General features: G+C 35.8%; 2 protein-coding genes across 2 annotated transcripts in view; one reads left to right on the top strand and one right to left on the bottom strand.

Moving 5' to 3' along the window:
• The window catches only part of LOC146166389 (E3 ubiquitin-protein ligase UBR2-like), a 25462-nt gene extending 8689 nt beyond the window's left edge, over positions 1 to 16773 (top strand). Inside the window, exons 15-36 of the mRNA XM_083392143.1 lie at positions 132 to 332; positions 764 to 940; positions 1280 to 1362; positions 1773 to 1900; positions 2940 to 3097; positions 3637 to 3733; positions 4309 to 4466; positions 5033 to 5184; positions 6115 to 6317; positions 6796 to 6955; positions 7406 to 7590; positions 8102 to 8289; positions 8697 to 8921; positions 9492 to 9671; positions 10146 to 10232; positions 10685 to 10776; positions 10861 to 11016; positions 11820 to 11945; positions 12008 to 12116; positions 12747 to 12841; positions 14393 to 14491; positions 15430 to 16773. Of these exons, the coding sequence (XP_083248269.1) occupies positions 132 to 332; positions 764 to 940; positions 1280 to 1362; positions 1773 to 1900; positions 2940 to 3097; positions 3637 to 3733; positions 4309 to 4466; positions 5033 to 5184; positions 6115 to 6317; positions 6796 to 6955; positions 7406 to 7590; positions 8102 to 8289; positions 8697 to 8921; positions 9492 to 9671; positions 10146 to 10232; positions 10685 to 10776; positions 10861 to 11016; positions 11820 to 11945; positions 12008 to 12116; positions 12747 to 12841; positions 14393 to 14491; positions 15430 to 15571 (3201 nt within the window). The 3' untranslated portion in view covers positions 15572 to 16773. The remainder of the gene's footprint in view (positions 1 to 131; positions 333 to 763; positions 941 to 1279; positions 1363 to 1772; positions 1901 to 2939; positions 3098 to 3636; positions 3734 to 4308; positions 4467 to 5032; positions 5185 to 6114; positions 6318 to 6795; positions 6956 to 7405; positions 7591 to 8101; positions 8290 to 8696; positions 8922 to 9491; positions 9672 to 10145; positions 10233 to 10684; positions 10777 to 10860; positions 11017 to 11819; positions 11946 to 12007; positions 12117 to 12746; positions 12842 to 14392; positions 14492 to 15429) is intronic.
• On the bottom strand, positions 14481 to 26474 carry LOC146166388 (uncharacterized). The gene is made up of 14 exons (XM_083392105.1): positions 26277 to 26474; positions 25286 to 25536; positions 24150 to 24185; positions 23151 to 23186; positions 22721 to 22832; positions 22327 to 22548; positions 21634 to 21776; positions 20994 to 21125; positions 20619 to 20684; positions 19391 to 19484; positions 19075 to 19110; positions 18660 to 18708; positions 18038 to 18265; positions 14481 to 16900 (listed from the first exon to the last, which is right to left on the bottom strand). Exons 1-14 carry the CDS (start codon positions 26344 to 26346, stop codon positions 16714 to 16716), a joined length of 1662 nt encoding a protein of 553 aa, XP_083248231.1. The 5' UTR covers positions 26347 to 26474; the 3' UTR covers positions 14481 to 16713.

The following is a 26474-nucleotide window of genomic DNA, read 5'->3' as shown; positions in this document are numbered from 1 at the left end:
CAAATTTTCTCGCATCAACCGAATTATTCTCGGGTAATTTCAGGAGCATAATAAAAAAATCATTAAATTAGAACACAGACAACAAGGTCTTTAAATTTGTTCGCTGTCTCTCAATCCTTATTTTCGCGCAGGTAACAGCAGGAGCCTGGCGCCGCAACGGATTGTCGCTCGCCAACCAGGTATATTACTGCAGGGATTACAGGTGCAGGGCGGAAGCGTTCGACCGTGACGTGCAGATGATGCAGCTGTGCGCCGCTCTGGGGAATCCCCACAAGTTCTTTGATATGTTCTCCAAGCAGATGAACCTCCACATGGAAAACCTTATCAAGGAGGTAGTTATTAGATTAAGGCCTAAATGACCAAAATAACGCCTGAAACTGTAGATAGAGGGTATGGGACGATCGGGGGCCATTGGCCTGACATCGGCCGTTTTGGTGTCGACGTTTGGCACCCTGGTCTGGCCGGCGCCGTTAGGGCACCGTTGTTTTTTGCTCCAGATTGCCCCTGCTTGGGGTTAGGGACAGGTAAACTTTTGTTTTGAACGTATTCTGATTAGACGTTATTACGACTAATAGGTATTATTTGTATTTTGATCTTGTTCCAAACTGCGTTTTATTCTGACGTTGATGTTGTTCTAATGCCGATATTATGGCTGGAGTCCTTTAAAAGATCATTCTGTTTTCACCCTCAGGCATCCTAAGCCACACCCACACTGAAAAGCTCTAGTAGGGCATCTTATATATATGTTACTTATATCTCACAGCACATGACTCCAGTGTATGAGGAGTTTATCTCTCTGCTAATCTTCGTGTGCGTTGAGCGTAACGTTGAGGGAATAGGTGAAGTCTCAACTAACGACATCACAAGAAGGGAGCTCATACACATCCTTGCTGCTGGACCCAAACCCCACTCCAAGATACAAAAGCATCTGCCGGAAACGGTACAATAATAAAAATTATCGGACATCCCTAGTTTTGAAAATGGTTTACAAATAAACCCGTTTTTTTTTTAATCAAGAGTTTTTTTAATAAAATGATAACAACGGAAGGGTATATCATTTGTCCAGACTAAAAAACGATGTTTTGCGCATTTTGATATAATTTAAGTAAATTGACCACAGCCATGACGTCATTTCGTATTAAATCTCATTTTAACCCAAAATATCAGCTATCGTCATCGGAATAAAAGTCCAGTATGTCCCTAATTACTAATATTTCAACTCGGAAAACTGGCCTAGTTTCCCACGTTGGTAGCCACTTATTAATTGCTTCTGTTACAGATAAGTGAGGTTCCTGGGTGGGAAGTTGTTCTTAACGAGGTGGCAGATTACAGGCAAGCCACAAACACCACTTCAGCACCAAGGTGAACCATCTATACATGTGCCACGCTAACTGTTTGGTTTACACTCACGATTGGAAACAATAAACTAAAACATACATTTGTTTAGGTTCCAAGTCAATTTTTTCATAATTTCTAAGAATTTAAAGTAATATTATACTTTAGTTTGAACATTCACCTTAAAAACGATACTTCTGATCAGTGGTGTCTGACATGCTTTAGTATTCTAATGTTACCAGGTTGAAATTGGCAACTTAATCTATTCTATATAACATATAGATATATTTACCTTAATGCGCAATAAACTGATTAAAAAATCGCTCCATACCATTTAACATGACGTAGGTTATAAGACACAAACAGCAATACACCAAACTTAACCCTTGCATAACTGGTTGCAAATAGAGGAATAAGCCTATATATCACATTTGTAGATACGAGTTAAAGGAGTCGTTCCTCGACCAAGTATCTCCATGTTACCACCACTACGGGACAGCGACCGACCAAACTAACGCACAGAACGAAGTTATAAGGAGGAAGAAGGCAAAGAACCTCGCTTGTTGTGAGTTCCAACCCTATACGAAGCTTTATGATCCGTCTAGAATGTTTTACACAACTTTATTCCAATTTTACCAGGTTTTGGGCGAATTATTCAACCATAGTTACTCTATCATTAGACCATACATTTGTGTCGCGCATACAATCCAAAGGTCTCATAAGCTCAACCAGTAAATTATCAAGTACCTTTTAAATTCATTTCTCCAAGGTTCTACCAATAGTTCTTAAATGTAATAACTATTAACAGTTTAACTGTATTTCCGCCTGATATAATAAGTGTATTAAAGGGAGCTTTCTAAAAAGAACATTAAAAAACGCGAACGCACAACAAGAGCTACAATGCAACAGATTTAATTAAGAATAATCTATAATGCAATAGAATAAAGACCAACGACCTAAAATAAGCCAAATACGCGATTATTCTGGGCATTTAGGTATAATTCCGACGGGTTTCAGACTTTATACGTTATTATCCCTATTAACGTCCTAATTTGGTCTTATTTCCGAAGTTGATGTTGTTCGTATTTCGGTCTGAAGCCCGAGTTATAAAATCTGTTAAAATAAGACATTCAGAAAGGCACATGACTGTGTGAAGTATACATGCTTCTTGTTGTTTGAATTAACATTACTAAATATGATGTTGCTACCAAGCATAGTATATTTAAAACAGGTTCCTCTGGCAATATATATTATTTTCTACCAACGTTTCGGCTTACTATCCGGCAAGCCTTCGTCAGGGACTGACACACACAGCCAACAGGACACAAAGTAAAATCACAATAAGAAAAAAGGAGATAAAAATGTGCGAGACGCGTTCAAAATTCACAGCGATAGATTTTGAACGTGGTTTTATTGCTGTGAATTTTGAACGCGTCTCGCACATTTTTATCTCCTTTTTTCTTATTGTGATTTTACTTTGTGTCTTGTTGGCTTTGTGTGTCAGTCCCTGACGAAGGCTTGCCGGATAGTAAGCCGAAACGTTGGTAGAAAATAATATATATTGCCAGAGGAACCTGTTTTAGAATTAACATCACCTTGTTCAGATTTCACTCCCCACATCTCCCCGCCATTCACAAACATGTTCAAGAAGACGACTGACTTCCTTTGCACAAAACCTTTCGTCGATTTCATCCAAAATACTTTGGCGCTCCTCATCGACGAGTCTACCGCCCTCCGGTGGTCAGATAAACTCGCTGAAAAGGTGAAAAAAATTTAAGATTTTAAACCAAGTCGAAATATCTAGATTTTTTAACCTTTTCACACAATACTGGAAAGTAAACATTTTTTCAAAGGTTTAATCTTGTTGATCGCTGGTAAATTTAAGAGACCGCCATTATTTAATTCTAAGAATATAAATTGCTAATCTCTGCTTTGGTTACACAAGTAGGTTATATTTACTGAACCTTAGGCTACGTAAATCAACTTAAAAAACGCTGTAAACTAATATCCATATACAGATTTGTTATAAGAAACTTTTATAATACCGACAAAATAAACTTTGTTTAACTAAAAACTTTGTTGAGAATAAAGTTTCTAATTTTTTTACCTATATTGCACAGTACTAAAAAGTTGAACACATGTACGTACCGATATGCTTGTATTCTCAATGGTGCCAGTTTTTCCTGGTATTACCGCTATTAAAGCAACTTTTCCATCAATAGTGCTGTTTTGATATTATTTACCTTTCAATATTACATGTTTAGTTATACCAAAACGTTTTAATACTGTGTGCTTTTTCAGTTGTTTTATTTGATCGGGTGCGTGATTCTTGAAGAAAGGGAAGAAGTGAAGAAAAACCCCGGGAGTGATTTCAACTTCTGTCAGCTCGCACAATCAGGTTTTATGCTTTAAGCTGCTTACCCTGGAACACAGGGTTCACCTAACTACGACCCGCGGGGTTAATTAATGAATATTAAATACGATTTAATAAAGATTAAGTAGCCTACAGTTAAAAGGTTGGCGGGTGCAATTGCAAACTGAAGTTTGATAAAAAAAATAAAATAGTTTTATTTAACTTACCACAGATTTTGCTGCATATCTTTCATTGAACGATAGTCAAGTTACTAAAGTTCGACACAACATTTAAAACCCGAGATCACTAGGCCTTACGTTTACACGGCCCTTTAGAAATAAATTGGCGACCCTTGGTCCAGAATACAGTGGCACGCTTATAAATTATATTGTTAGTGTAAAGACAAATATGCAGATTGGTAATTTAATACTACTGCCTGTAATATTTCCTTAAAAATCAACCGAAATTTTCTTTAAGTTTGCATTTTCATATAAGCAAAGCCGGGATTCGAACCCGGTCCTTAGAATCCGCGTGCTAACAAGAGAAATAAAGTTGATCTACCTGAGCCGGGATTCGAACCCGGTGCTTGGAATCGGCGTGCTAACCGTGGAGTTGTTTAGCTAAGGTTGATGATCGGCTGCGTTCTCTTGTTGGGATGAAGATTGCGTCTTTGCACAAGGAGAACATCTCTTGGCTCCTGGGAGGAATGGAGGAGGTTGGAAGGAGGAGGAGAGGAGAGGAGAGTGGAGACTTCACCAAGCAACCCAGGAACGAGGAGGTTAAACAATTAAAAAGTGGTTCACTGTAGTTAATTTAGATAAGAATTTATTGTAGAGCTTTTCAATGTTTCTTTATGTCATTAAAATGTTTGTTTTTTCCAAAATTTTTAGGCACAAATATTTTATATACTTTCGATTTTTTTTAATTACTCTTTTTAATGTAATACTTTATTAACCTCATTTTAATTTTTTCAAATTGTTTTTTTTTTGTTGCCATTTTTTGATAACCTGTTTAATTTTTTTTTAAACCTTTTTTTATTGTTTATTTTTTGTACTAATCTGCTTTATTCAATGAAACATGCGCACACATATGTGTGTTAACAAATGCAGTCTAGCCCTTCGAAGCTGCTTTTTGACCAACGATTACGGCTTACGTATCATTAGTGCGAAAGTCATCGTAGACTCGCCGAATCTGTCGGCTTTATATTTTTAATTAAAATTTATTATTTTTTATTTATGTATTTTTTCAATTACCTTAAGTTTTAATGATATGCTAAATTTTTAATATTTTAAAGGCTACATCATCCTTCCGTTTTAAATGCCGTTATATTTTATATTTTTCCAGGACACAAAGAAGCGTGAGCGTCGTCTATTGGCGGAAGATCGACGTCGTAAGCTGATGAATCAGATGTCCCAGCAGCAAAAGTCCTTCATGGAGGTCAACCCCATGTTCGGGGAGGAACAATCGGCCCCACAACCTGCTTCGGGGTCGCAAGGGTGAGGGGAATACCTTTGCTGTATGCCTAGATTTGTTATTTTTCATACCAGGGCATTTAAAACCATTCAAGTTCTACCTAAACGTTTGTAAACGGTTGAAAGCCTCAAAAACCAACAACATATTGTCAGTGGTTTCCAACCGGGGTGAAGTTCCTAACTATGGGTGTTTCATTTTTTGGGTCTTTTGATAAACTTTCTTTAGATACTATAACCCACCAGTTCAACCAGTTACGTGTTTTCCTATTGATCCAAAAATACGGTCGTTGATGATTTATTAACGGAAAAAATTATTTGGTTGAAATCAAAGCTAAATTTTTATGAAATTTCAAGCTAAAATGCGATTTCTTTAAGCTCATTTTATAGTTTAGAAAAACTTTTAAATGTTTTATTAATAATCAAGTAAAACAAGTTCAAAACAAATTTTGTTTAACAAAACTAAAGATTTCAATTCGCTGAAGTTTACTGGTTCTTACAGTTCTACGACCCTTTATGAGAAAGTATCCCGACCTCTTTGTTAGATTGGTGTTTGTGAAAAGTTGTTCTTAAATCTAGTTCTTCATTCTCGTTTCTTGAGTGGACTTGTCTTTTAAAAACAAATTTTCAAAGATAATATCATATATTATTATGACGGATCCACTAAAAACTACAAGTTGCATTTTCTCGGCAATTTTCTTAGTTTAATAACCGCTCAAATAAAATATAACCGGGTGTTCTTTAAATTAGAATCTATTTTAATATTTGTGTTTCCTGAAGTTCTTAAAAAAACAAGCTTATTCAAATAAATTTCAAATATGACGCTTAACACCAAAAACAAAACTTTCCTGATATTCAGCAAACTTTTTACTTCCGATATTTTTGTTTAGTTGAGTTTAAAAACCTTCTAGTGTTTGTTTAACTGCTACGTAACAAAAGGTACTTTTTTCGTCACAGGAGCTCCGACCTCTCATCCGCTCCAGCTGAAGCTAGCGTGATACCGGATGAGCGGAACGTGTGCATTTTGTGCCAGGATGACGACATAGACGACGATTGTTTCGTCATAGCAGCGTTTGTCCAGAAGTCCAAGGTTCTTTCGAAGGATCGAAGCGACAACAAGTTGGAGCTGACCAAACTTCCCAGCATCAATAATCCAATCGGTGAGGAGTGGAACTATTTGGTGAAAGTCACAAACTTCGGAATATAATCTGCTCTTTTTCTAAACGTAAAAGGTTTAGTCAATCTGGACTTTTTTGCAATAAAATTGTTTAAATCAGGCGATTTGAAACATATCAGAAAAGTGGTTCTCAAACTTGGGCTCGTAAGCAAGTTTTCCGCCAGCTCTTTGTAAAACAATAATTAGTGGAGTATGATGTCTTAAGCATAATGTCTTATCGATTTTCAATGACATCAATAATAATTGATATCTTGTGTACAGCAAGTAGTTTGGATTGAAAATTTTAATTTTACTTGTTTTTTTAAACTAGGGTATGAGTTAAAACAAAAAATAAGAAACAAATGGAAGTTTAGCAAAACCAATACGGATACAGAAAATACTTTCAAACAGGAATAAAATATGTTGAAAAATCACAAAAGTAAAGCGACCGCGCTTATCACTCCCTGTGTCCGTGTGTCCAGGGTTCTACGTGGATTCCTGCAGCCACGCGATGCACTCGAGATGTTGGCAACAATTCTTCGAGTCGGTTCGTGAGAAGCAAGAAGGAAGGATCCAGCGAATGAGGAGATTGCACAAGAACTTCAACACAGCCCTGCTAGAGTACCTGTGTCCATTGTGCAGGTACGGTAGCAAGTATAACCGCTGTGCAGGTACCGTTGCAAATATAAACGCTCGGCAGCTAAAGTAGCAAATTTGTCTGCTGTGCAGGTAAAGTAGCAAATATAACAGCTGTGAATGTACAGTAGCAAGTATAACCGCTTTGCAGGTACGGTGACAAACATACTCTGCAGGTACGGTGGCAAACATAATGTACAGGTACGGTAGCAAACATATCGTGCAGGTACGGTCGCAAACATAAGAGCTCTGTGGGTACGGTAGCAAATATAACCTCTTTGTAGGTAAAGTAGCAAAACGATCAAACTACCATGGCTATTATACCACTATGGTATCGGACAATAATACAACTTTTCATCGGGTATCGGCTCCAGACCGATATTATCCGACACATCTCTACTAGTAGCAATTATATAATGTTAGTGGAGTAGTAATGATCAATTATTCTGTTTGCAGCCGCCTGAGCAATTGTGCCATCCCTGTGGTTCCAGGGGGGTTCATTCCCAGGACCCCAACCGACCAACCCATCGCCCCCCTGCTCCGCTGGGTCCAACACCTCAACGAGTCGCACGCCGCGCGGCTGGAGAATGGCGATTATGACGTCATACAAGAGCGCACACCCCTGCTGATGGAAGATTCGGGTGCAATTTACATTGTGTTTTAATTTGAATGTGGTTCATCTTATTGATAAAAATAATTAATTATTATTTTTTAATTTTTTTTGCAAATATTCAAAAAACTTTTTATTGGAGCCTCGCCTTGTAAAATATTTAATTAGTCGTTTAAGGAGTCTGGTCCAAATAGAAACTTGCTAGTTACATTGATCTAAATTTTCCCATTTTATTTTTATTTTTGAAACTAAATTAATTCTTTTGTAGTGCTGAAAACTATCCCCTTAAATCATCTCTAACGTACCATCACGTTCACATGAACCATTGATTCATCTCACGAAATACCTCACGATCCTAACACTCACTGCGTTATCCCATAAAGTAGGCCATCGTGATGCTTCTCACGAAATGGTTTCACGATGATAGCACTCATTACTTTTCCCATGAACCAGACTCTCGTGATGCATTTCACGATCCTAACGTTCACTAAACTCACGAAGTTTCACGAACCTTACGATTATCAAATTATCCTATGAACCAGATGCAACTCCCGGCTCACTGTCTCACGACCTCCATGATGCGATCATGGCATCACAGGAGAGCCTCGAGGAGTGGCATGACGCGGAGGAGGTCATTGTTCACGAATCACATGAGCCAGTTGCTATGGAAACAGCGGATGTTGTGAGCGAGAAGAAACTTCTACAGAAGTCGATCGAAAAATGGAAAAACGTACGGCAAAAAATAAATAGTTTTAACAAATTTTTTGTTTATTCAAATTTATGTTTCTTTGTTGTTGTACTAAGCATAGTAATGTTTTTTCAGTTTGAAAAACATATGCTATGCTAAAACATATAAAAATTAGCACTTAAATAAATACAATTCACAATCTTATAAGAATGAATTGCGATTCAAATAAAATTGATTGTGAATAATTAAATGTATTTCAAGTTTTCAAAAATTCGGTAGTTCTAATTTTAATCTAATTTGGAAAAAATTAAATTCTCTAAAAGCTAATCTAATTTTACAAAGCTATAAATCTAGTTTTCCAAGTTTGGCTGCAACCAGCGCTTCTTAAACAGGGGCGAAAAAAAGTTGGGAAACACTGGATTATGCTGACTGTGTGTTGCTTCCAATAGAGTCTACTGATCAACTGCTTGGATGACAAACCTCACCAAGATCTCGACCTCGCACTGTTGCACTCTGCTGCCACCGTGTGTCAGGTGGTCGAGTGTGTGGCGAGGTACGCACAGCGCCCCCTAATGGCGCCCCCTTCGATCCGTGTGTGCCAAACCATGCGAAACGTGCTGAGAGCTTTCTACCTTGGAGCGATCAATAAAGCGGACGAGAGAGCGGAAAACAAAGTGAGTGGTTTGTGGTGAAATTAGTGAAAAAACTGCAAGTTGTGTAAATATATACAAGTAAATAAAATCATAAAGTTGTAAATTACAAAAAATTACAAAAAAATCAATCTCGTGTTGTAAATTTTCTATAAAATAAAAAAGTAAATTAATTACTAAAAAAAATAGAAAAAATTGTATGCTAAAATTAGATGACCAATTATGAAAATTAAAAATGTAATATTTGTACTTCCATCACAGTTTTGTATATTTTCTCTTTTTTGTGCGCATTACCCAGAAAAAACACAAAGACCAGTATTTTTTATGTTTAAAGTTTAAACGTCGCGAGTATTTTGCATTTAAAGGAGGCATAACTTTTTCATTTTGGTGTAAATTATAATTTGAATGTCTCATTTTTCTGTTTAAACGTTTTCAATTGTTTTTACAAAAAGGCAGATCACAAACTATTTATAAGTAAAAAGTGTCGTTCTTGGGCTTTAAATGCGTCCCTTTCCTGCAATCTCAGTTCACCTACCCGAGCCCGTATTCGAACCGGCGACCCTCGTACTTACAGAACCCACTTTTTTCATCCAGTGGAAATTTCTTCCGCGTCACATCTACACTGTGAAGTGCATATGCGGGGAATCCCCCCTCCTGCTGGGTGATTTGTTCGTTGCATTCGTGAAGCTGGTGCATTCCCTGGTGCTTTACCGACACACAGACATGGGAGGAAGGTGGGACGGACACGTCAGCAAGATATGCGCGCTCGCTAAGGTTGGTCCTCCTCACAAATGTACAGGGGCGTCCGATAATATCGTATCGAAGCTGATAAGCGACTCCCAGGGCAGCGGTTAGATAATTCCTTTCATAGATACAATCTGATGTACACGTATTTTTATTTTTTTAAGTTCATGCGATTGTGTGAAGGTCTCTTTTTGTCCGAATTTATTCAAATTTTGACATTATTCATATATATTTTGTTAGAATTCAGAAACATCTGGTAAAAATGCATGGACTGCTTATTTATTATAGTGAGGCATAGAACCTAAATTAAACTTTTTTAGCTTATCCAAGTTGTTGTTTTTAACCAAGTTTAAAGTGTTCGCATTAAAACAAATCTTTTGGCAATAAATATAAAGCCTCTAAATAATTAAGGTAAAGAATAGAGAGGAAGCGAAATATTTTGTAATAAAAAACTACATTTATGTTTCAAGATTGTTAACTTAACGCTAATCGTATTTTATCCAGGTGGTGCAGACCATGTTGTTTATTGACACTGACGAAATAACGCAAGAAAACGAAAATCAATCCGATTTATCGCAACTATTTAACAAAGTAAGCTAAACAAGGGGCGATGATGTTAATATTTGATTTCCACTGTTTGCTGTTTATTATTTTGTGTTTATTGGGTGTTGTGGCTCAAAATCGTCCTTGACAATACATTATGTGAAATATATATATATCGCGTATTACCAACCAGTGGTTCCCAAGTTGGACTTTGGTCGCCCTGCATAAAACACAAATAATTTGCGGCAACCTTACCAGAGTTTTAGCCAAGTTGTAAAATGTATTGTCAGAACAAGCCAACTCCTACACAAAGTTGAAAAACATTCTTGCTTTGTTTCTTGTTCATCGTAACAAGAAGATTCCAATTGGGAAAATTTGAATTAAAAATAAATTCTGAATTATATCTCGGCACCCATTGATCGTTAAAAACGTCACCCTGGTTGGGAATCACTGGTGCATAACAGGCTTTCACTTTTAAACTATATGTTTCTTACCTTCAGGTCCGATCTTTTGCCAAACTGCCGCCAGTATCAAACGTTTGTGACGAGAAACTTAATAACTGCATCCGAAAATCTTTCCAACCTTTTCTACGGTAAGTCAAATTTAATTGAAGTTGTTTAAGTTTTTTGACCATTTTACCTCCACCTAATTCTCAACAACCTGATGTTATTGTCAGTTGTTGCGTGCTATTCCGGCATTACACGATGGACGTTCCTGTCCCGACCTCCCTCGAGCAAAGCGACGACTTCAGTGGAATGCTGGCCTTCGTTGGTTTGCCAAACAACCTCACTCAACTGTTCGAAGTCAATGAACTAAAGCCATTCGTGGAAAAGTAAGAATATAAAGCAATGCTTTTCAACCAGTTGGTGGCTGTTTGATTTGGTTTGCTCGTCAACTACAGTAGTTTTATATGGTTAGATAATTAGATTTATAAAGCTTTTCTGCTCTTATACTAACACTAAGCATTTAAGCCGCCGGGAAAACAGATTGCGCCGCTTTAACGTATATTTGTTGAATTTGTTGTGTTTTTTTATGACCTGTAGTAACCCCTAAAATATCTTGAGCACCAAATATCGTAAACTACAGTTTTCCCATCTTTTATTAATTTATAAAAGGTAATCTTTTCTAAAGGCCGACATCAATGAGCTAGTACACCACACACGGCTTGTTTTTGGCAAGAATCCTGCAATACTTAAGAAAATGTGGAAGAAATACGTTAAATTTGAATTTATTTTGATTGCTCATGTTGGGTTTAAGTAGTTAGGTCCATAAAGTTTCTCTTGTTATAAAAACGTTAATATATGGGTCGCTACGAAAAAGGTTGAGGGACTCTGACGTATTGGATCCTTATTGTGCTTTATATGACCTATAGTAACCCCATAGTTCATTTATGACTTTAATATATTCATAAAATTAAATCCTTTTGAAAACAGACCATCGTTGTGTTTGAGCTTTACTGTGATTCATTGCATTTAACCTTATCTGTTCATTTTTTTCACATTCCACTTACACTGTGACCTTAAGTTACCCCAATACAAGTCAGTAAGTTCCAAATTAGTCGATGCCATATAAAGGTGTGGTGTAGGTGTATAAGCAATACCTTAAATATTAACCCCGATGTATGTGTAATTGCAGGTGGTGTTCCCATCCTTCGGTTGTTGAACGTTGCGCACAAATCCACCACTTGGGGGTAGCAAAGATCCAACTATACCCCCACCTAGCGGAAGTTAACACCCTGGTAAAGTTGGACGAAGATTACAGGTGTTTAATCGGAATGTCGTGTTATTTTATTATGACGTCACAACGCTTTATTGTGTGTGCAGCGACATGATGGCTCGCGCGGGGAACTTCGTGTGCCCGAGGTTCAGGAGTGATGACGATTCTGTGAACCCCACATTGTGTCTGGTATGCGGACAAATGCTCTGCTCCCAGGTACCACATCAGTGTTTCCAAATTATTTGCCCGTTTTTTTATCTTTTTTCATACCTACGCATACTAATTGCAACTTTTTAAACTAACGGATCACTGAGAAATTCTGTTTAATACTTAAAACGTTAAAAATATATAGTTACAAATTTAAGTGCATAAATTAAGCTCGAAACGCGCGTAATAGTAAGTTTGATTAAAAAAAATATTTATTTTACAAAAACTACAAGGTAAAAAAAAATGCCGGCAGTCGTCTGCCTTTGTTTAATGATTTAACGTATTTTGGGTGGGTCCACAATACATACATTGCTTTCATTGTTTGCTCGGATATGAAGTGAGTAGGACGTTTTAAAACTTGTGGTTTAATTCGATTTTTTAGTTGCATTACAACAGTTCGTTTTTGCTCGATCCACCTTCATTGGCCAATGCAAAATCTTAACCCTGGTTGTCTGAATTAATTTGAATAACCAACTACAAAAAGCTTGAAACTATCTAATTCAAAAAATATACGCAATCGTTCTTTTTGAAAACGAACATCTTTGGGGGCATTATAAAAAACACTTTTTAGAAATACTTTCTTTTTGTATGTTTTAAATGCAACGTGCTGCCCCCTAGTGAGAGCTATATTTGTTGCAGAGTTACTGCTGCCAGCGTCCACTAGGAGGCGACAACGTGGGCGCTTGTACTTACCACGCTCACGAATGTTCGTGTGGATTCGGAATCTTTCTAAGGTTGGTTCAAACTAAACTCTTGTAAAAGTTGGACGCTATATTTGTAGAAATCAAAGCATGGTTGACAGCAGTTTGTCGTTCAACTGTGAAAATTTCTTCGCTTTTTCTTCTATTCTTGGCTTATGAGATCAACTTTTCCATAGTAGAAAGAGAGTGGCCCAAATAATAGATAAAAGATTCATTCTTTTATTAGCAAACGTTTCGGCAATTTCTTTTGCCATCATCAGTGCAGTAAGTTAGACTAAGATAAAAACGAGTCACTATATATACGCTCGGACGTTTTAGAACGTTATATAAACAGAAAAGGAAGTCGCAAAGTAACGGAGATAAGAACTGCAACGAAAAATTACATCAGTAAGGCGAAAGTAGGGCAAAGATAAGACAATGAGGTCAATGGGAAGCAACAGATACACGTAAGAGGGAATTAGTAATAAATTAAAAATGAAATATGAACACGACGATGGAATTGCGCGAATATACCATTTAAGTATTAAACAAATACAGGGGGACTGAGACCGTGTCAACATTGAGAGCGGGCTTGTGCTGCTGTATAAGCAGCGACTCCAACAGAAGGAGGCGGTAGCGGTCTCGTGCCGAGCCCAAAATCTCTGGGGAAGTGAAGTCCACTCGGTGGTTAGGATTGCTCTGCAAATGTTTGCAAACTTCGGAGGACGCCGAACGCTGGTGTTCATGCATACGGGTTCGAAGGTTACGTCGTGTCTGGCCGATATAAGAATGGCCGCATGAACAATTCAGGCGATATACGACACTGCATTGATTTAACGGCCTTTGTCGGTCTTTTATGCTGCAGAACTGTCCTGACAACTTTTGCGGTAGGTCGATTACCCGGAGACGTACTTTTCCCTCCGTGGTCCGGAGAACGAACCGCGACAATTCCTTCTTGATGCGGTGGTTGATATTGCCTAGATAAACAAGTTTTATGGCAATATGTCGCAAAGCATTCTCCATAGGTTCTTTCACCGTCGTGTCACAGTGTAAACGATGGAGGAAGGACTTGATGTTGGCATCAATTAAATTGATGGGGTAGCCATTCTTCAGTAGGATATTAGTGATATTCCGGAACTCGTTGTGCATCTTGGCATACGAGCTGGCAATCTTGTACGCGCGTGATATAAGTGTACGCACAAGTTGCACTTTTTGGTGGCGTGGTAATTGCCGAAACGTTTGCTAATAAAAGAATGAATCTTTTATCTATTATTTGGGCCACTCTCTTTCTACTGAAGATAATCAACAGATCCGTGTTTAGTGTTCCTAACTTTTCCATAGTTTTAAAATATATATAATAGGGCTAAAATATTTTAAGGGTGTAACACGTAACGGAACAAATATTGCTGGCAGTTTTGTTTCAGAACATAGAAACAAAATTACAATGGTCTAACAATTTCCAGAATGCTTTAAGTACAACTAGAGAAAAATATCTGTGGTTTAAATTAATTAAAAATTTTTTGTATATATTCTTAATGTAAAACTTTTTTCTCAAAATGCATTTTTTATTTATTCCTCACATTTACCATGTTCTTGTACTTTTAGAGTGCGCGAGAACTCTATTGTCTTGTTGAATGGGAACCGCGGAACTTTTCGAGCGGCTCCTTACATCGATGAATACGGGGAGACAGACCAGGGACTCAGGTGCTTTATTTACAAAATATCGCGCAACAAAATAAAGGCTTGAAGAATGCAGGAAGTAACACAATGCACCCCGGTGGAGGGTTTGAACTAATTCGTGGCACAATTAAACGTTACGGGTTTAAATCGTGGTTCAGATAAAATAAAAATTGAAACCTAAGTTGGATTAATAACCATTGAGAAAATATATCCATTCTTGGGGCTTTCATAGAAGAGAGTATAGAAATCATATAATCGGTTGCCATGGTCGTATACTTTCAACTTTAATTGAGAGACAAATCATAGGTACATTGGAATTGGGCCTTGATTGCATCACAACAGGTTAAATAATGGGCCACCAAACTGTAATACTTAAAGGCCGCGAAACGATCTGGCGCGGATTACCTTGAATATCCTTGAACGAAGGAAACAATAATAACTCTGAAACAAAAACTGAAGTGAGCTTCAATAATTGGTCGGTCAGTTTAGAATTTCTTTAAAATTTGTTTGGAATGGCTTTCGACTGTACTTTATCTTCATTAAGAAAATATGCCAATGTTTAATGCGATTCTAAATATTTCTATGCTAATGCAAGCATACGTTGTTCCAACTCCGTAAGAGGGCTGATGCCACATTTAATCCCCTCTGTGGTCTACTCCACCGGTGTACATTGGTCGGGGCAATTTTTTCGCTTCTTGCTGATTTAAGTCGTTAAAAAATAGAAGCTGTAATTTCGTTTTTAATTAATCTCATTGAAAATTAACACTGTAAGCATTAAACTAATTTGTTTAAAACGCAACTAGAAGGCCGAGATGAAACGGATTAAAACTTTCAGTTGAAATATTCGACAAACTTTTAAAAAGTCGAAAAATACGCAGCAAAGCAAAGATTCAGCAACAAATTTCATTAAATAGAAAACGCAGCAAAAAATACAAAAAATAATTAAAAAAATGGAATTGCAGACGGGGAAACCCCCTGAAGGTGGATTCCCGCAGACTTCGGGAACTTAACCTAATGTGGTTGGAACATGGGATTGCTGAGAACATTGCGAGCGGGGTTGAAGCCAACAGAACCTGGATCGCATTCGATTGGAGCCATTTGTAGACGATTTGTTGCGGCGGAGTGTGTTTTTGCTTTTGATAAATGAAGCTTATCGCTGTATGATATAAAGTGGAATGATAAAGTTCGCGTTTTTTAATATTTTTTTTTCTAAATATTCAGCTAATTGTGGAACTTGTGGCTGCACCCTTCATGTTTAGGCCTTCTCAAGTGTGTCAGGCATTTCTAATTGCGAGACGTGATACGCATCATCAACATTTCTCTCTATAATACACTTAGATGTATAACGGATAATGACGTCATTGCCATGCTTGAACAAGCGAAATTGATAAACTTTAACGTTTAAAGGTCTTGCCAGGTTATAGGTAGAAATTCTCTTGGGCGTGAAATGTTTAGTTGATATATGAGCCCGAATGGTTGTGTTGGATGGAAAAAATAATTTGCTATCCTATTATTGAAGCTTGCAAGGTTTATTGGAATTGTTATGCGGAAAATGCGCCGCTTATTTTATTTTAAATTGCGCCGAATTATGTTTTGCAATTCACAGCACCGCCATAAAAACCTAAAGCAGCAGTTTTGTTGCCGAGATTTTGAAATGATATTTGGCATTGCTTAATATGCTTTAAATATATCGCAACAAAAATTTGAGGAACATATAGTAATAATAAATCGACTGAACTAAGGTTTTTCTACATTTTTTATGGCTTTTAAGTGACACCAGGCGATTATTTAGTCGAACAAATCATTTTAGGCCCCCTGCTTGCTTGCTTTCTAGCCCTGCGTTTTATCCTTAAGACAGCAGCGCTCAAGCCATGAGCCTTGACCCTGGAAGGTTAGTACTAGCAAATCATATTTAACTATTGGCCAGTTCAACCCATTTCAAGTCTTTAGTGGGTAATGTTTATATTGTTGAGCCCTTGAAGGGCCGCCATACAATGCATTAACAGGCTGAGAAGCACTTGTCTTGTACTCCTGACTTTGCACATCTCGGTGAAATTGTTTGTTGTAAGTTTCGCGCAAATTGAATCTTGCGATCCACGCTCAGTCCAACTTCTTCCACTTGCTTCTCTTAAACCTCGCATTTAAGCTTTATGCAGTCGTGAAAGCGTTTGAGTGATTTTGCACAACTTACAATTGTGTCCGACTCCACAAAGCAGCAGCTTTTTGACACCCATTGTTTGAACCCTTCAGTGAGGGGGCCTCATGTAAGGGTGGTGGGTCATGGGGGGAACCCCGTAGCCCATCGAGTGGGGGTACATATGCGGGGGGTAGAGGGCCGGGTGGGGCGCGTAATACTGGCCCCCTGGGGGCAAGGGGTAAGGCAGCATGAGCCCCTGTGTGAATAGGGGGTCCGGAGGGGTGTAGAAGTCGTACCTGTGAATAAATAAAGTGTTTTGTGGAGTTGAACGAAGCTGTTTGTGTGAATAAAGAAACTGGACAAATATCTTGTTGTAATTTCATGCGTGGTTATTTTATTTCATGCGTGGTTATTATCGGTCGATCGGGATCGCCACAACATCTTTGAATGTTTAAATGCCTTTAAACAAATTCGCGTTTGGAGAAGTCTTCAAATTATTTTATAAAAATGCATGGAAACACTCTTAACGCCACGTTTTCGAACATGGATTCTGCTAACAACTATTTTTGCCAAGTGGCATATTTTTACTGATAACAATTAACACAAAAAAACACTTCACAGTGAAACCACTATATTATCACTATTTTCTGGAATCCAGAAATGGGCAAAAACAATGATAACTGTAATTGCTAATTACACTAATGAGCAATTACTTAACACAAAAACAGGGCGTATCTTTTTGCAAAAATAAGGTGACCCAATAAATACGCATGTTTAACCTTTGACAAAAATCAATTAGATCTGTCTAAAAAAGTCACAAAAAACATATTGAATTCACTCATAGGTTATAACATAACGTCATAACTAAGATGAAAATATCCCATTTAAAAAGAGCTTAGCAGTTCTGGACACATATACCACTCGTATTACGTCACAGGCCCACATATGACGTAGTAACTATATCAGGAGCAGTGACTCGTAAAAAAAACATAGAAAGCCTACGTAAAGTTAAATGGACTATTAAGTATTTTAATGTAGCGTCGATTATTTAATCCTATTAGCTAATATTGTGGGAGAATTAAATTGAACAATCTAACAAGACTTTAGTTTTTGGAATATTTCAATTACAAAGCGCACGTTTTTGAACAGTGATACTTGTGTGAGCGATTGATTTTAACAAAAGTATCATTCTTAGTGCAATCATTTAATCATTGCAGCTCATAGTTCGTTACTTTTAAAAAATGCGTAAAATTCTGCAAATCCATGTAATTCGTAAATAACCTCTGCGGCCAAGAGTTGCGGACATGCGGTTTAAATGACATTTCAAAGCTTACATTTGAAACACTTATTGTTATGGAGCAAAAGTTAATTTATTATTTCTTCCCACAACATTGTTAAGTTTATGAACCACTGTTGAACCAAGGGGGACTTACCTCGCTGAGTGCGGCAAAATATGTTGCGGAGGGGGACGCGTCAATTCCGTCATCAGCTGTGACGAGCTCTCGCCGTGATGACGTAACAATGATGGGTCGTTGTGACGTAACAGAGAAGGGTCGCTGTGACGTAACAAGGTTGGTTCACTGTGACGTAACAAAGTGGGGTCGTTGTGACGTAACAAGGTTGGTTCGTTATGACGTAACAGTGTAAGATCGGGCTTGTCCCTGGAAAAACAAAGTTGTGGAAAAAAAAGTTTTAATTCTGTTGATAATTTATATAAACTGTTGCTACTAGGCATAATAATGATCCAAACAGTTCATTTGATAATTGTTAGCCAACGTATCGGCAACACATTCAAATCGCCTTCTTATGGTGATTGGCACCGATCGCTTGGTGATAATTGTAAAATATACAAGTTAAAACAAATTTCATATTTGTGATTTATCTCAACTATTAAACTTGCTTTTTGGCTTAATACATTGAATTTACTGTCTGAACAGATTTGTGGTTAATTTCAAGCTTAATTCTTTGTGGGAGAAAGAAAAACTAATAAAGAAAGTAAATAAATTCAAACAAGAGAAAATCCATTGGAAACAAAAATAATTAAATTCAACTCACAACGGTTCAGGGTGCTTTTTAAATAACGACGATGGGGTGTTTTTCCAACCTGCAGAAAATACATTATTTTTAACATTTTATAACAAACGTCCACATCTTAATTCCCAACACACAATAAAATATCCATAAATCGGTAAATTTGACAACTAACCAGCACACCATAAATATGTAAAAAGGCCCATTAAAGTTTAAATTTATTCAACACAATAGAGACCAACAGTTTAACTATTAACTATTTTGATAAAAAGCATGTTATCACCAAACTTTGATAAAATCAACAAACAACAATGCTGTTTAGTTGAAACCGGAATATTTAAATACAGATCTTCTGACATTTGTTCTGAGCTGTTACATTCATATCCAACAGCAGTTGGTTGTTGCACATAATAAATAAACTGTAGAAAAATGTACTTACTACTGCTCAAAGCACCAAGACCTCCAAATGAATTGCCTGAAGATAAAACATAAATTGTTTCATGTGACCAAAATATTAACAGAAATACCTATGAACATATGGCTGTGGTTGTAAAGAAAATGTCGCTCAAAACAGATTTATTTACAGGCCAAAGTTTAAGTAATGAATGATCCAACACTGCAGAGGTTAATTTACATTTTATTTAAAGATTGTAAAATGAAACTAAAAACATGAGCTAAGTTGACAATTGTTTTGTAAAAAGCAGCTGGAAAAGATCCCTATATTTGAAGTAAGAACTATAGGAGCAATATTCTACCTGTTGGAAGAATTGGTGCTTGGTTTGAAGTATGGGGGGCGTGGAAAGATGAATTCTTGTTGGGCTTCAAAAACACACCAGGCTGCTCCTTTTTCTGGAATAAATATAAAGAATAAATTAAAAGAATACTTTCCTAGGCAAAGAGTGCAAAACTTAGAATTATGCAACTAAGTGTAAAAAATGTAATGTATCAATAATAATAATTTAGGTAGAAAATTAATTTTTGTGTAAACATATTACAAGATCAATATAAAAAATGCTTCTAATTTATAGATAATTGTCAGGAATGTAAAAAGGAATATTGTCTGCATTAAATTTTCTTGACTATAAAATCCAGCTTAAAAGATATATTTTATGACGGCAGTAGATTTATAAAGCTTGGCTATCGAAGACTTGGCAAATGCAATCACAGTAATCAGGTTATACTTAATATTTCTCCTGTAATATGGAATCATGATATTCTTCCACCAATTTAATGCTACACGGCTACAAAGTTTTATCATGTGTTTTATTAGTTTAGTTTGCAAAATGAAAAAAGCTGAAAATTGACACTATTTTAGCAAAAATGGTGAAAAATAATAAAAAAACAAAAGGTAAACTGTAATTAAAATATTGATATAATTTAGCAAGTGCAGAGCAAGATATGAAGCATTGGTTAGCCAGTGGCAACCTTAGCTGAGTTATAATCTGTTGAATAAGGAAACCGGCTTCGCTCGGCAGGAAATTGTTTAGATTATAAAGAGGAAACACTACAGCAGTTTTGTGAGAGGCCCAGTATTTCACCGCTACGCGCTGCAACACAATTAACCACCTCAGTGTAGGTGCCATGCGCTAGAACTCAATAAAAGCTGTTGCCACTTGAACTAAACTGTTCAAAGTAAATAGCCTAAACCTTATAATGTTATGAAAAATACTGATAAATTAAAAAGTTAACCTTTTTTGTGGTACAATTTTTGTAAGACAAACAAAGCTAATTGATAAAAGTTATTTAACTAGTGGAATATATAGTTTATGAAGATAGTTGGTGGATAGGTTAAATAATAATATGATTTAAAACATTCATATTGACAATTTTTTCAAGATATAAGCGTATCTAAAAGCTAAAAATTGATTAATTTCAAACTTTTTGTTTTAATTTTTACTTTGTTTGGGGAATGTTGAAAATTTCAAGGCGACCTGGAGAGTGCCTAAAACTATTTAAACTTGCAAATATTGAGATGATTTGTACCTTGTTTTGCTGCTTGTAAATCTGCCAGGCGATTTGCACATGCAGAGCACACCAACGACCTCGCTTCTAAAAAAAAATAATAATTTCCATTAAATATAAATACTGCTAGAATATTGTCAACATCTTTACTTTCCTCCAAAAGTTTTACAACTTCAAAACAATCATGCTTTTAAAAATTAGTGAGTCAGGTGTAAAAATCTAAAATTTTTTTTTAATTTTTACACATTTCCTAAACTTTGATTGAAAACATGCAACATGATATTTTTTTAATAAAACTTTGATTATTTACCATTTCTAGAAATAAATGCTGCCATTAATTTTATTAAAGCAAGTAATGATTTTAAAATTCAGATAAAAACTTTAAGATCAACCAACCCGTGAGTTGTAAGATGGGGCCAGGTTTTCTTTTCTCATGGGGGCAGCAGGGACCAATCTAGGGGGAATCCCCGGGGTTGACTTGGGTTGAAACGCCCCGTAGTTGTTGTACATAAAGTTGTAGGGACCAGGCTGGAAATTAGTAATTAAATCAGATAAACGGCATTTTTTAGTTAAAGAACTGCTGTTCAAATATCATAAAATCACTAAAAATATTAAAATTATATATAAAACGAGATTTTACAATCATATTTAAATTACTTCGCATATCTGTTGGCTTTGCAAAATGTATTGATAAAACTATGATGTTGTTTAATTTTAATTAATAATATCAAATACAATTGTTTAAAAAGACTTGTTTTAATCTTTCTTAGTACTAATGTCTGATTCATTTTTTGGTAAATGCAAAATATAAATTAAATAAACAACAATTTTACATTTATATTAGAATTAACTCCATCATTCTGTGTCACGCTGCTTTTCTTGTCACAATGTATTTACAAAAAATATTTTTGATTGATTTTGAGGCCTGTTTAACATTTTTTAAAATGACTATTTCTTTTTTCTTTTTTTGCAATTTTTTTGAAATTTAAGTCTTTTCATTCAGTTTGGGAATAAAACCAATAAAATGGTTTCTTACCATGCTTTCAAATGGGTTAGTGATGGTGTGCTGGTGCATATGCTGGTGTGTGTGCTGGTGGTACTCGGTACGTTGGGCCGGGGTCGGTCTGGTCGATGCGAGGAACCGACTGTTCAACTCGGCACGCAAGTAGCTTTTCTGGTCTGTACAAAATATTGTAAACAATATTTATTTTTAATAAGTTCTTCACATGGAAAGATGTTATGGATATTAATCTAACTATTTCCAAGTGGATGGAAACATTAAAAATATTTTTACTAAAGAAAACAACTTTGTCAATTTTTAACATTGCTCAGCTTTAACAAAAATGTAATCATATATCCTAATTTCTTCGTATTTCTTCACAATTTTCATAAATCTCGCCCAGAACCGATTTCAATAAATTATGTGAATTCATTCTCTTTTCTGGAGCTTTTGTAAGCAAAATATAAGAAATTAACATTAATCAGTGAAAATTTAATAATATAAGTGATGTGTTTGTATTGCTTGAAATATTCTAAATTTGGAAACATCATTCTCGGCCTACAAATAAATTTATGTTAATATTTACAAAAACACAGAGATTTTTTTGTCATTTCTTTATAATCTAACAAATAAAAAAATGCTGCAGTCGGCGACCAAACCAGACCAAAATGGTTTTAGTTGCAATTTGCAACCAATTGTTTTAAATTTTTTAAACAAAACACCACCCACCTATGAACCCCTGCGCGGGGCTGATGGGGGACCGTAAGCTTGGGTTGGGTAAGCTGTAGGGGTGAGGGGTAACTTTAGGGGTCCTCGTGCCCGGGTGGGTCTTGTACGGGGGCTGGTGGGGCATTGTTGCTTTGGCAACCGTGGCCATCGGCATGACAACACGTCTCTTTCGTGCATCAGTGGTCGCGTGAGACGACTGCTTGCGATATTTCGGGGGAGAAACTGAACAAAAGCTGATTGTTACCATAGTTGTGACTTAACAATGAAAGACAATCAAGTTAAACACTGAAAATTAATTAAACAAATTACGTTTTTATATTAAAAGAAAACCTTTTTTGCACACCATGGAAAATACTAATTAGAAAAAGTTATGTATAAATGCAATTTTTATTACCATGTTGTTCGGACGACGAGTCGGAAACAATGATCGGCTCATCCAGTATTTTCGGTGGATGAGGGGTAGGTTTCTTTTTGTGAGCTTGGAAAAAAGTTTCATCTCCAGATTTCTGAAATAGTTTGCAGAAAAATAAAAACTAAGATTTTTGAAAAAACATCATTGGTTGAAAACTACAAAATGTGTAACAAGTATTACATCTGGTTTGTACAGCAATTTTTATCAATGAATGCAGATCGTTTATATTAGAAAATTTTACGACTTAGAATCAGTTTTTTTCTATTTTACAAGGTTGGAAGGCGTGTATCAAAAGACACTTAAGATATAAATTACAAAATAAAGCAAATGGCAGGTTACAACTCATGAAAATAAATAAATTGTTTGATTTTATAAAGAATAAAAATCATACAAGCAAAAATAAATTCCAAACCTTTGTATCTTCGCCTTCACTTTTCTCAGATTCACCCTAAAAAGTGAATACCAGTGTTTTTAGTGACGTGTCAACCCTTGTACAAGTTTTGTTACTTTGTTAGGCAATTAATGATAGCTCCTCTGGTAATCAATTGTGTTCTGCGATAATACAAGCTAATCGAGTTGCCATCTTCAAGGTAAATAACTTAAAAAACCCTTTGTTTATATACAGATATTTGTATCATGCTTGTATAAGAGCATTCAAGGTAATTCACCCGGAAGAAGGCGCTTTAACTGGGTCGCAATTTTGGAGAACAAATATAATTATTCGAGGAGCTATTTTTTACAAATATTGTGCCTGGTATAAACAATTTATATGTGAAACATTCGAGTTGTGTCTCCTTTCAAATTATAATTGTGTGTAACAGATAAAAGCTAAGCACCAAAAACATATAAATTAGTATTGCTTTCTAAAAGTTGGCTTACAGTGGGTTGTAAAGTTTTGGATTAACTATGGTTTGAAGGGTAATTAGATTAAAACCATTAGTAGTCGTGAAAGCACATATCTTGGTCTTAAAACTATCATTAGTAGGACTTTTTGTGGGTCTCGCCAGAATAAATCATTTTGTAAAGAAATTTCAAGCAAAGCAGGGATGAAAATACCTAACCAGTGATTGATTCACATGTTTAATGTATAAACTCACAGACTTAAATATTGCAAAAACTATATGTATTAATCTCTTTATATATCTCTTTATAAAACAGCAATAAATTTGTTCTTGTCTGTTTGGGCCTTGTCAAATTTATCCGTAAAAATGTTTTTTTTATGGAAAACAAAGGTTAGCGAGAACGCAAAATTCAGAAGGTTGTACAAGTATGCATGGGCATCTTTCAATTGTTGTACAAGTGTGCATGGGCATCTTTCATCAGAGAACACAAATCTATGTTTTTTAGTGAAGAGGAAAGTGTGCAAAATAAAGAAGGCATAAAACTAAAACCAAATAAAACAGAATCTCACCAAGTATCCTTGGCATGTCGTGCTTACAGAGCTTGCCTGCAATATAATGCCACATTATACACACAGGAAAGCAAACAGAACAATAACATTGGTTTAAATGCTTCTGCAGTGGTTCTAAACCTTTAAGGCGGTGTTATGCCACTAACTTTATGGTGAGTTATGAAGATTTAGTAAAGAATAAGCTAAAATTCAGATTTACAATAAATTGCGTGATTTGCTATTTGTTAATGAAATTTAACAAATTCATGCGACATTATTTCGCCTCAGTTAATCAATTAAAAAGTTTTAAACCACTGCTTAATCGCATTAAACACAAGAGAAAAAATCTAGTTGATATTTTCAATATTGCAGCAGAAAAAATAATCTTAACATAAAATGAAAGTTTTGCAAGAAAACTGATGAATTTTGCTTGTACAGCGACATTGACTGGTAAAAGTGTGATTATTTTGGGGTTTTTGTACATAAGGTTAGTTTTAACTTTTATGATAATTTATAACTTCAGACGGCAACATTATGTTTAATCAGGTTTAGTATTTTGTTCTCAGCTCTAAAATTAGTAATATTTAAAGAGGACTTGATGAACGCAGGGCATGTTATCCATCAGCGACTAAAGCAGGGGTTCTTAAACTTTTTTCACCGCGGACCCCTAAAATTATTTTTTGCTTCACGTGGACCCCTGTAGGCAAGAAATTATTAAAAATGACGTCATAAATTGACGTCACAATCAAATAGCCTGTCAGAAATGTGCTGATGGTTTAAGTAAAAAGGAGTCTAACATTCAGTGGTAAAACGTTTCATTTTTAATAAACTCTTTTTTTTAAATTTGATTACTTTTTAAACGTACACTAATATTTCAATTTGGCCTTCATGGACCCCCTGAAATTAGTTCACGGACCCCCCAAGGGGTCCATGGACTATAGTTTAAGAACCCCTGGACTAAAGGGCTTAATATCGATGATTAAGTTTGTAATTACCAATTACATAATTTACAATTTATATCAGGTACTGGTAATTTTCTTTCAAACTACCTTGTATTATTATCAAGCATTAAAATAAATAAATTCACCATAAACAACATTCTGAAAAGTAAACCAAATTATAGCAAGGACAAACTTTAAACTTGATTTGTAACTTACATAAGATTCTTCGTGAGCGTTTGCCGAACTCGTTTCCGTACTTTCATCTTTCTTTTTACAATTTTCTTTTATCACTTCAGCAGTCAGCAAAGATTTCTCGACATTGTTGCTATTTTCACGGAGTAGTTGGTACGTTTTGAAGCTTTTTATGCAGAAACCATCGATTATGTCCTCGCCGATTAAACTTTCCTTCTTTTTTTTCTTGCGCCGATATTTTTTCGGCTTTGGTCTTTGTTCCTCTTCAGAGGATTCTAAAATATATCAATTTGTTGACATAAATAATTTTAATAAACATTATACATTGACATAAAAAAGGCTGTAAAGCAGACCTTGGCAATATACGGCCTGGCTAGTAATTTAAACCGGCCAGCGGCTCATTTTTCTTACAACCAGGGAGACTTTCTACATGTTTGGTTGAAACATAAATATTCACTGTTTCCAGGGATATGTGACCTGGCAAACTTCATTTTTGGCCTGTTTAGATTAAAATGGAAATTGTTTTTTGCGTTTCGCTTAACTCTCGTTTGTCTTTTTGAGTTTCACATATTTTGGAGCATATTTAAAGATCAAAATCGCCCTCTGTACTGGCACTTTTGAGATAAAATTTCCTACAGGATTTCTCAATCTAAATAAAAATGACTTTACAGTATTTCTCTTTCTATGCTAACACTAATACTTGTAAGAAGATTTTGGGAATATTTAACAACATACACAAAATACAAACATGGAGTGTTTCAACTACAACTGAATAAATAAAGGACATCTTATCAAATAATGGCCCTAAAAATCTGTATTAAAACAATGCCAATACCAGAATGGAATAATATTAATTCAGAGCATACACTGGTTTGGTGTCCTTGCTAAATCCAATATATTTTAGTGTTTTAACAAAATTAAAAAGAAAAACGAAAAAATCTATTGATAGTTCTTTGAAAAAATCTGGTTTAACAAACACAGAACTTAGATAAAAGATTAAATAACCACAACATACCATGGTTTGGCGTCCTTGCTTCACGGGCTGCCCTTCTCAGTTTAATCCGATGTTTTCTGGTCACTTTCATATTTACCAAAGTCCAGGTTAAATCCAAAATCCTCAAATCCAACAAAGAAGAGCAGATTTAAGTGGAATTTTATTTTCTGCTGGCACAAAGGCTTACGTTCGATCACAGAAGGTCTGGTGGAAGCTTGA

This window comes from Ascidiella aspersa, chromosome 1 (assembly GCF_963924565.1).
Source record: "Ascidiella aspersa chromosome 1, kaAscAspe10.2, whole genome shotgun sequence".
In the NCBI taxonomy this organism is placed as follows: Eukaryota; Metazoa; Chordata; class Ascidiacea; order Phlebobranchia; family Ascidiidae; genus Ascidiella; species Ascidiella aspersa.
The sequence above is the reverse complement of the archived record's forward strand: the minus strand, read 5'-3'. Positions and strand labels throughout refer to the sequence as shown.